The sequence below is a fragment of the Citrus clementina genome, unplaced genomic scaffold, assembly GCF_000493195.1.
Source record: "Citrus clementina cultivar Clemenules unplaced genomic scaffold, Citrus_clementina_v1.0 scaffold_9, whole genome shotgun sequence".
Lineage (NCBI taxonomy): Eukaryota > Viridiplantae > Streptophyta > Magnoliopsida > Sapindales > Rutaceae > Citrus > Citrus x clementina.
In genome coordinates this window covers 19195513-19206916 of record NW_006261964.1, presented here as the reverse complement: position 1 = coordinate 19206916, position 11404 = coordinate 19195513, and the positions used below count along the sequence as shown (strand labels likewise).

Genomic DNA, 11404 nt, shown 5'->3' with positions numbered 1-11404 from the left:
TTTACATTTTGATTGGTTTATTTATTATTGTTTTGAATTTGTTTAAGATTTTCATTAAGTTTTGTTTAAGCATTTTTAGAAACTCAATTCACCCCTCTTGGGTTGCATATCTAGTATTTCATGACACGTGTATGAAGCATGAGGCAAAATGGTGGTTGTTAGTTCTTTTTCTTTCTCTACCGAAGCATAAGACCATCTTAGGACCACCAGCCTGATTATCAAAATATTCTCGGCTGAGAGAGGGCAGCCAATCAATGAGCACCATTTGTCTATAATTACTAAAATGACCCTCAGGCACACTCTACAAGATGTCAAGTTTCACTCTCAAATAGTAACCAACTTTCATCACTCAAAACACTATTCTCATCATCTTCCTCATAACATCTTCACCATTTTTGATAGCTTCAAAGTCCATTTCTGATAGCTTCAAAGTCCATTTCTGATAGCAACCCCATATTACTCAAAGTCTAGCTTGAGTATTGGAGTGTGGTTGTAGGCCACTGTCAGCTCCACCTCTAACATTCGTGGTTGCTCTATTATTATTATGTTTTAAATATGCTTATCTTTTAATAATTCTATTGATGTGCTCTTAATATATTTTTTTCCATTATGTTTGTCCAATTTTATTTAAATCATGCTAATTAAAAAAACTAGTAATTAGTAAATTAAATATGTAATATTAATTTTAAATATGTAATATTAATTATAAATATGTAATAGTAATTAGTAAATCTGTAATATGAAAACATACAACAATTTGAAGAAAAAAAATTTGCCGTGAGGTGTGCGTGAGTTTAATAATATTTAATAAGGTAAAAGAAATTGTTATATAGTTATTATTTATTTTGAAAAAAATAAATAATAATTATAGCTATTTTTTCTAATAAAAAAATAAAAAAATAATAATAAAAAAGGAAGAAACTCACTCGATAATATTAAATCATGAGAAATATATCTTATTTAAATAATTTTAGTTAAAATATTTTTTAAAATGTTTAATATTGATGTGATTTTTTAAATAAAAAATAAATTTGAAAAACATTTTAGTGATACAGTAACCACCCGGCTTCACTTCCACTAATGCTATAGTTAATGAGACGCACCCATTAACGTCATCTGATTCAACAATTGCAGGAGTGAGCCCTGCTTCCCTAGTCAGATCCAAGCCTTTCTGAATTGCAATTAGGGGTGGGCATAAACCCACAACCCATGGGTTTATCTAAACTCAAACCAAATTAAATGGTTTGGGTTGGGTAAATCATGAAAATGGGTTAGATGTGGGTTTTATGTAGAAAACCATTTCATTATGGTTTGGGTATGGTTTACCCATGGGTTATGGACAAAACCCCAACACACAAATTTTTCAAATGAAATAAATGAAAACAAAATAAATGAACACAAATAAGTGAAAGACCACCATTAAATTTTTTACGGCGTGATCAATTGTCAACAGTTAGAAAATGAAAATAACAGTAAAAATAAATTTAAATTAAATAAATATTGTTGTAAATAACATAAATTTTTTTTCTTATTTGCAAAAATAATTCCTCCGACATGGAAGGATCATCATAGAAAGAGCAGGAGACTCTACTAAGAAGAAATAACATAAATTTCTTCTTATTTACAAAATTTTTTTCTTATAATTATTTATTTTGTGAACATTTTCTTATAATAAATATTTTATAATATTTTAAAATTAAATGTAAAAAGTATAGGTAAAATATTTTATTATTTATCTTATAATAAATTTTTATTTGTCATTCAAGTTTTCTTATAATAATTTTTTTTATCATTTGACTAATAATTTTCTTATATATTTATTATAAGAAAATTTTCACAAAATAAATAAGTATAAAAAAATTTTATTATTAATTTTTTTGTTCATATCAAAACATATATTTCTTGTTTTTAATGCTTTATTTTTTATTTAGTTTCTATTCATGTGATTTATTTAATTTAGAATAAATATAAATAAAAGAGTAGTTGAAAATAAGGGTAATATTGTAAACTTATACTATTATGGGGGTTTTTGGCCATTATAAAAGCATTAGGGGGAAAAATAATATACGTTGATTACTGTAGGGGGGAAACTGACAATCTCTCTAAAATTAAACATATAAGTAGACAACATAACGCAAAACTACCAAAATGATCAATAAAAATAAATATTACATAATTAAATAAATAACAAGTGGCAAAATTTATTATTAGATTGTTAATGTCATGTTTGTGAAAGTTTATTATTAAAGTGTACATTCTTATTTATTGAGAAATAATAATTTTTGTGATTAAACTTTATTTTGATTTTCTAGTATTCTTTAATTTAAGGACTAAGTTATTGTAAAATTTATAATTTTTATCCACTATATTTTTTATATTTTAATATCAATTTAATAATTAATAACAATTAATAATTATTATAATTTTGATATAATTAAATTTTATTAAAATAAAAATTATTTTGATAATAAAATTCAAACCAAACCCAAATGGTTTGGTTTGGTTTGGGTTAAAAATATTTGAGTTGGTTTGGGTTGGATCCAAATTTTTATAGTTTGGTTTGGGTTGACTTAAAATCCAACCCAAACCAACCCATGCCCACCCCTAATTGCAATAGATAATGAAAATTCCACGTGCCCTGAGAAGCTAAAAACTAGAAATTAAAGAGTCGTTCTTTAACTCTCAAAACTTTCAATATGGGCCACTAAAAAAAGATCAAATTATTTAAGGATAAAATTATAATTGCGTCAAAAAATAACTATTGACGGCATTGTTGTAAATTAAGAAAAGGTGGATTACGGGATTTAGCGTATTGTTATCAACTTATTGTGATTTGATAAAGCGGCAGACCCAGTGATCACAGAGAGGAGGCCCCTTTTTTGGCCTTTTTCTAGAGTCTACCAGCGTGTTGTTGGCCACGTCTATTTCTAGATTCTAGTTTGTACTGGTTACTTGGAACTCTGTAGAGCGACAGTGACAGTAACAATGTTCGGAGTTGTGTTCCCAAACCGGAGCTTCCCTATGGACATCTCCACCTTCTCCCAAATCGATACCTTTCATTGGATCCTCGACATGAACTCTTTCGTAGGGGAGGCGTACGATCAAGTCCGAGACATGTGCATTTTCCTCTTAAACAATTTTACTCTTCCACCAGATAAAGCCCTTGCTGTTTACATTCAATCACCAGGCTCACCCTTTTTGTATTGCGGTGCTGTCACTGTAGCCCGCCCCTCTGCCGTCCTTTCACTTCCTTGGCCGGAGCCGGGCGGCGGGATGCAACTAACCGCACCCGATTCCACCCCGCTCTCGGCCAAAATTGGGGTTTCTGTTGAAGATTTGACGTCGCTGCCTTCCTTGGATGTGACCGCCGAGAAGAGGATCGAACGGCTTGCCATGAAAGTTGGCGAAAACTTGTTTAATTTTATGCAATCGTTTTGTGGAGTCGATGGTAGCAAATTGATTGTTCCTACGGACATTTTGGACCGCTGGTTCAAGAAGTTTCAAGAAAAGGCCAAGCGCGATCCTGAGTACTTGAAAGGTTTTGCTTTGTAATCGTTTTTTCCCCACCCCCCACCTCCTCTCTAACCCCCTCTTTAATTTGCATAATAAGAATGGTTGAGTTTTCTTAATTCGTAGCTCAGTATAGAGAAATGATAGCTGCTTGATTCAAATTTTCACTACTTATTGTTTTCTTTGCATCTAAGTCTTTTTGGGACCTAGCTTTAGATGATAATAGCAGTGCTAGATTAGAAGTAGGATTTATTGGAAGATTCTAGTACTGTAATCAGTCAATTTCATGACACAGAAGCTAATGCTGAATGACCGATGCCATGGCATTAAAATCTCCGTTGTCTGCTACTGTTGCGAGAAATGTGGGGTCTTTAGTATCTGTTTAAACTTTTAAAGGTTTATACTGAAAATTTTGTCTCCTAGTTTATTGCTCTTCTGAATGAATGAAAAATGATTAAAAATTAAAAGAAGAAAAGACTGCATTGTACTTTTGACATGCAAGTTTGTTACATAAAATTCTTATTTTTATCTTTTTTTAAATAGTTTTGGGGGTTGTGCTGGAGGGTTATTTTCCTTTGTAGGGTATCTAGCTTAGTTGATGAATAAAATTAAGGCATTCAGTATTGAGTTCGACGACATTGACACAGGAGATGCTACTATCTACTTTATAATCTACTAGTTTGAAGCACAGTCATTGTGGAGATTGTTGAGCTTTACACCCAAATTTTTTGCAACCTAGGTAGGGGATTATATTTCCTTAAAACGTTTTGACAGTGTAGTATGTGATTTTCAAGCATGACATATTCTTTTAAGAGTTAGGGACATTTGCCTCCTAAAGGCTTTGGATTCTCGTTATCATTAGGGGGCTTAGTAAAGATGACTTTCTGTCTGTGTTTTGCTAAAAGAAGCAATGGGTATTGTGTATTTTAATCAGGTGTGTACAACCAACAATACTGAGAGATATAAGTTTCATTAGGGTGTCTGATGGGTGAGGCTACTAGCATGAAGATATTTACAATTTCATACTTCTCCAGTGTGCACAACTGGAGAAATTATTAGAAAATCATGGCCTAACTAGAGACTTTGTGTGCAGTGGTGTGCTGGTGCTTATAACATATTACAGCTTTTGCTTTGGATGATACGCTTTTGTTCAACATGCTATGAAAAATGCCCCATTAGCATGTAGCTTAGGATACAAAGATGATAGCTGATGGATTCAACTTTTCATTAGTTATTGTTAAATCTGAAGTTATTTCCATCGAAGTCTTTTAAGAGCTGGCATTAGATGATGCATGCAATGTTAGGTTAATATTACTCATTTTAGTATAGTATTGGATCTGGAAGTAGGACGAGAAGATTCAAGTATTGTAATCAATCAATTTCACAAGACAGGTGCTAATGCTGGATGACCGATGCTATGGCATTGGAACCTCTGTTGTCTGCTACTGTTGTAAAAATGCCCCATTAGCATGTAGCTTAGGATACAAAGATGATAGCTGATGGATTCAACTTTTCATTAGTTATTGTTAAATCTGAAGTTATTTCCATCGAAGTCTTTTAAGAGCTGGCATTAGATGATGCATGCAATGTTAGGTTAATATTACTCATTTTAGTATAGTATTGGATCTGGAAGTAGGACGAGAAGATTCAAGTATTGTAATCAATCAATTTCACAAGACAGGTGCTAATACTGGATGACCGGTGCTGTGGCATTGGAACCTCTGTTGCTGCTACTGTTGTAAGAAACGTGGTGTCTGTTGTGGTCATATCTGTTTGAACTGTTAAAGATCTAGGCTGGAAAGTTTGTCTTCTAGTTTATTGCTCTTTTGAACGAACAATAAATGATGAAAAATCAAAAGAAGAAATGACTGCATTGTACTTTTGACGAGAGTTTGTTACATAAGTTTTGTTGGAGGTTCCCTTTGTAAATGAGAGACAGAACAGCTGTTTATTTGATTTGAGCTTTAATTGTTGTTTCCTTCGTAGAGTATATAACTAAGTTGATGAATAAACAAAAGGCATGAGTCCTACAGCATCACATTGACGCAGGAGATGCTGACACCAACTCCCTAGTATCTACTAGTTGAACAAGTCGTTGTGTAGATTGTTGATGCCTTCTAATTTCAAACTGTGATACTTTTGTAGTATAGTATTTATATTTTTCCTATAGAATGTTAACAGTGATACCCAAATTTTTGCAAGCCGAGTAAGAGGTTTTATTCTTTTAAATAATTTGACAGTACGGTATGATTGCAAAGAATTGACATTTTTTTTAAGAATTAGGGACATTCGATATTGGCTAGCCTAGTTTCCAATGTTTTTTGATTGGTAGGTTTGTCACAGTAGGTTCTCTTTTGAATGTGTGGGTTCATTGTTCGGGTATGGATTGATCTTGTAGGTGAAAAATTGGACTTCTTCCAATTACTGAACACTGATTGAAAAGTTTAATCCCATTTCTTTTTTACTTTTCGTGATTTCAGATTTCGTATTTCCATTGAGCATCTGTGACATATTTGCCAGTATTGAAGCATAAACAAGCAAAATTAATTTACTGGCTCTCCTTTAAATCAAAGTATTCGAATCAACATCTTCTTTAATCTCCTTTTCCGGTTCACTTCTTTTTCCCGCTACCCTTTCCTTCATGGATATACTTTGATGTGTGAAATTGTCTTTGACAAAACGGGGTGTTAGTAACTTTTCTCGAGCGGTGCATGTTAGTAATTGTTTCTAGGCTGTTGGCCCTCTTCAACATTTCTTATAGTTCCGCCTTTTCTATTTATCATGTTCTGGTTGATATTGAGATGATGTAACTTAGTTGTTGTAAAAAAAAATTTATTATGAAATAAAAATTAATAATTTATAATAAATATAATTTTTATATATTAATTGTTATTAAAAATATAATAGATTTTTTATTTTAGAAAGTTTAACTTTGAAGTTATAACAATTAGTATTTACTAAACAACTTAACACTATAATTTAAGGTAATTTCAAATAAGATTTTAGTCATAATTGAAAGTATATTAAGACATCAATAATCCTTTAGCTTTATTGATTATATTTTATGCAAGAACTAAGAACACCAGGCGAGGATAAAAACATTAATTCCATTCATTCCAATGCTCAGTTCCTAATTATTGGAAAAAAGAAATCTTAGGAATTTTGTAATTAGTATACTAATTTTCATAAAGTTATTAAAAATATAATAAATTTTTTATTGTAGAAAATTTAATTTTTAAGTCATAACAATTAGTATTTACGAAATAATTTTGTAACATAAGTCCAATTTCATAATGAGTGGGACTATTAGCACCCCTCCAAATATCTCTTAAGATCCTTTTAATTATTTTACAGTTTTAACCTTTATTAAAATTACATGATAGGACAATTCTAATTAAAACCCTACTCAAAATTCAAATAATTTTTTTCTTAAAAAAATCTAACATTATAGAAATTTAAAAAAGTTATTTTTTCCTCTAATTTTGGGTGAAGAATTTACCATTGGTAATTGCAATGGAGAGAAGAAAATCGGTTTTTTTTTTTTTCTTTTGAATGGAAGAAATCATATTGTTGAAATGAGGTTTAATAATAAAAATAAATAAAAATTAGAGAATGAAGTTTACACTAATAAGTTTTAATTAAGGGTACTTTTGTTATTGATGGAGGTGTTAAAAGAATTTTATAATTTTTTAAAATATTTTAATGGAGTTAATTAAGAAAAGGAGTGTTAAGAGATATTTAGTGGGGTGTCAATAGTCGCACTCTTTCATAAAAGGTAAATTTTAATTTAACTGTAGTTAGAATAACAAATTTCAATTTTCTCCTTAAAAATATAAAAAAAAATTAATTTATCTCCTAGAATCTAATGTCTCTCAGTTGGTTTAATTAATTTGGGTAAATTGTATTGAATATTTCTGTTAAAAGTCAAACCTTTGTCTTTTCGCTTTCACTCATGCCTGAGTGTTTCAATAAATTAAAAAATGCACTCTATTTTAATAAATTTCACTTCTCATCCAAATAGCTTATTATTTGAATATTCATTTTTTTTGTTGTTAATTTTTACGAAATATAAAATCATTTGAATGGAGTATATTGACCATATTGTCCCGGTGAAGCAGCGCACAGAAGAAGCAAGAAGCAGAAGAAGAAATAAGAAGCAAGAAAAGAAGACGAAATGAAGAAAAAAAAAGAGTAGAGACGAAGAAAGAAGATGAAAAGAAAAAAAGACGACAAAAAAATTTAAAAAAAAAAAAAGACGATGGAGAAGAAGAGCAGGAGACGAAGGATTAAAAAAAGAGAGAGAAAAATTAAGAAAAAAAGAAAAAGAAATTGAACTACTGAATTACAATTTTTTAAAATCAAATGTTGCCACTTTTTATTTTTAATATTTAATCAATTCTTTTTAATAAGTAGAAACTTTTTGTATGATGCTCAATTTAAGAGACCAAATAATAAAGTTATGCTTCAGTTCTTCGAAATCTAATTTCTGGTGAAATCTCTATATCGTTGTTACATTTTGATTTTTTATTAGTTTGGTTTTGTTGAGAGATTTGAGATATATATATATAATTCTTGAAAGATTCAAAATGTCTGAAGTATCTCAGTGACCACAGCTTAGTTTATATTTCATAAACTACAAAACTTTTATATAGATTTAATCAATTTAGATGGATGTGGTATATTCACTTAGGTGAATATTTGGTCAAGCCTTATGTATTCATAAAAGAAGTTAAAATCTGAATTTGCACTTCAAAATTTGAAACCTTAGTCTAAATAAAAAAAGGGGTGGATATGCATTAATTTCTGGGTTCACAAAAATAGAGTTTTTGATATGTATTAAAAAACACTCTTTATGAAGTGGGGCACGTTTTGATAAGATATTATTTTTTTATTAAGAAATTCTAGAATATATTTGATACATGTGTTAATAACTTTTAACCTAAAAATTACTTTATTAAAAGTTAAACAATTCCCTCCCTTTCTCTCCCTTTCCTTTGGTTTCAAAAATTCCTCTTCCCTCTTCCAAATTTCAAGAACATAAAGTCAAGAAATATTAATTTGTTTCGAATTATGAAAATAATAAATTGAATAAAGTGCTTTTACAAATCTTTGGTAATAATTTTTTGACATAAAAAGTAAAATGAGTATCAAACCAAGATTATTTTTAGATTTGTAAAGTGAATTAAGGGTTTATCATACTTCAAACCTTTGCAGAGTGAATTAACACTATTCACCAAAATTTTCTTTTGCCACCTGTTTGTTTAATCTACCGTGGAACAACTTAAAATATTGTTGCTAAATATTTTCTTGTAATTATTTGATTCATTGTTTTTTGAATGACAAACATTTTTCACGATTATATTAATTACTTTTAAATTCTAAAACTATTGTAAATAAAATATGTATTTTTTATCCTTTGGTAAACATGCCCTCATGAATGGAACTCTATTTTGAATTTTCAATAATATTGTAAAGAAGCCATTGAAAGATAATCATTAATAATCAAAGCTTGAACATCCCTTGCTTGAACATCATTTAGATTTTGCTTGGTCCTCACCTTGTCTCTGCTTTAAATAGTTCAGTGAAAGTTGAACATCCCTCGATTCAATCATGTCATCCTTATCTTTCTCCAAGAAATTTCTTATATCATTTCTTAAAAAGCTGAGATTTTCAGCACCACCAACTTCATTTGCTAAATAGGAGTATGACTTTGACGCTCTTATCCTAGCATTAACCATAGACTTTGTTACAGTCCCTTGAGCACTTGGTATTTTTGGGCCAGATTTTAGAAATTGCCTTTCTTCAAGTTTTACAAGTTCATGGTTATGATTTGACTATGTATGAGAAATTACCCACTCTCTATCATTGACTGTAAATCGAACTATAGCTTTACAATCTGTTCTTGTTTCCAAGATATTCACCTTCTTCACTTCACATAAATCTTTATCTAATTGAAATCCTTGTTTCAAGCAAATGCACTTTATTTAACTTGTTGTTGTGAATGGGAAGAAAAAAGAGGAAGAAAACGAGATTACCAAAGATTTGCAAAGGCACTTCATTCAATTAGTACTTTTTATATTTTTTAAGAAATTAAGGTTTCTTGGTATTTTGTTCTTTGAATTTGGATGATGGAAGAGGAATTTTTGAAACCAGAGGAAAGAGAGAGAAAGGAAGAGAATTGTTTGACTTTTAATAACGCAATTTTTAGGTTTAAAAGTTATTGACACATGTTAATAAATTATTAGTCTGTTGTTCCACATCATCTGATAACATAAAACATCATATGTATTCTAGAATTTTTCATTTTTATCCCCACACTTGGGAATGATCTATTTAAAGACATAATAAATTAGTCAAAGGATGATAAGCTAGCTATGAATCTAAAATTTAGGAAAGACGATCAAGGTGATGGAGATGACTTCAAATGCGAATTCGATAGTTGATAAACTAAGGAGTGAGGTCGCCCCAGCCTAAGAGTATCGGAACTTGACCTCCACATCCGAAAAAACATGTTTTATAACCATTAATTTAAGTATAAGTATATAGTGGAGGAGGAGAAACATTCAAGGTAAGTTCATTGAAACTCTAAGTTTATAACTCAACTTAAATTTTTTAGACATTATCTAAGTATTAGAGTGAGATCTCAAAAAAACTTTCTTTTTTGTTCTTATTTCATGACTGTTCTATTTACTGTACATGTAAATACGATTTTCATCTATTGTTCTTACCTCAAACGAAAGTGAGAAAAACCAAGTGCAATAGATGGAGGTATGCCTGCACACATAGTAACAAACAAAAAGCGATGAAATGGGGCGAGAAAAGGCATTTCTGATAATCCCACTCTGATGCTCAAGTCAGTGGCTGGAGAATTTGATTTGATTCGTAAAATTGGAGTTCTAGTAAACTTACCTCTCTTTGAGAGAGTAATGGAGTATTTTTAGTATATCATATTTTTAGGTGAATGGTCCCCTTATTTTGGTGAATATGAGGAGTTGTTGACTTCATCCCTTGTGGGAATGAAGTGCTGCATGGTGATTATGCCTTCATCTCCTTTATTTAGGAGGTTGTGGGATGGTAGAGCAGCTAGCTTAATTCGACCCTTACGGTGACAGGAGAAGAAAGTGGAGCATGTTTTTAGGAGTTGGGGTCGTGCCCTTACTTTTGTGTGCTTGGTGGTTTGGTAGTCAACATGTTTATCTATTTCTATCGTGTTCCCACGATTCTCTTTTATTGATGAGTGTTATCCCAAATTTCTCACACTATTGGCTCAATGTCTTTGACCAAGTTAAGGCCTCAATCAAGAGCTCCATATTTTCCACAGTGAGGGATCCTTAATTCCCATCTAGAATCTTCATTCCTGACATTATGAATCCGAATTTTCCCCTTGGAAATCTCGACTCCTTAAGGCGGTGCAAATGATTAATTTCCATATCAACTCAGTTTATGATAATAGTTTTTGAAATTCAAAAATCTCTTGCCATGAACTGAGTAAGTAATTAATACATGCCAATACTCATTTTCTAGGCATCGACTCTTTAGTTTAATGCCTATGTTTGCATGAGAAAATCCTTTTAACTTACTGATTTTGTTTTTTATGATTCTTCTTCTACACCTTTCACATCTTTATTGCTTGAACTTGAATATCTCTTAAGAGACTTTAAGGAGTCTGTTCCAGAATTTGAATGGAGCTATTTTATGTTATATTATTTTGAAGGTATTAAACATAGCCACCTCTCTACAAGATAAATACTTTGATGGCGAGAATAGAAGTTTTGTTGCTTAAGGGCGAGTGACGAGGTATGATAAATTTAGGTTGCATCTGGTGTAGTGTTTTGCCAATCACCAATATGTTTTGTTAAGGTAGCATGTCTTTACTCCCTAGCAATCTTGATTA

At 30.7% G+C, this 11404-nt stretch overlaps 1 protein-coding gene across 1 annotated transcript; it reads left to right on the top strand.

Moving 5' to 3' along the window:
- The first annotated feature begins 2850 nt into the window (after positions 1-2850).
- Positions 2851-3963, top strand: LOC18031546 (protein OPI10 homolog). The gene has a single exon (XM_006421028.2). The coding sequence runs from the start codon at positions 2986-2988 to the stop codon at positions 3550-3552; it is 567 nt and encodes a 188-aa protein (XP_006421091.1). The 5' UTR covers positions 2851-2985; the 3' UTR covers positions 3553-3963.
- Positions 3964-11404: the final 7441 nt, after the last annotated feature.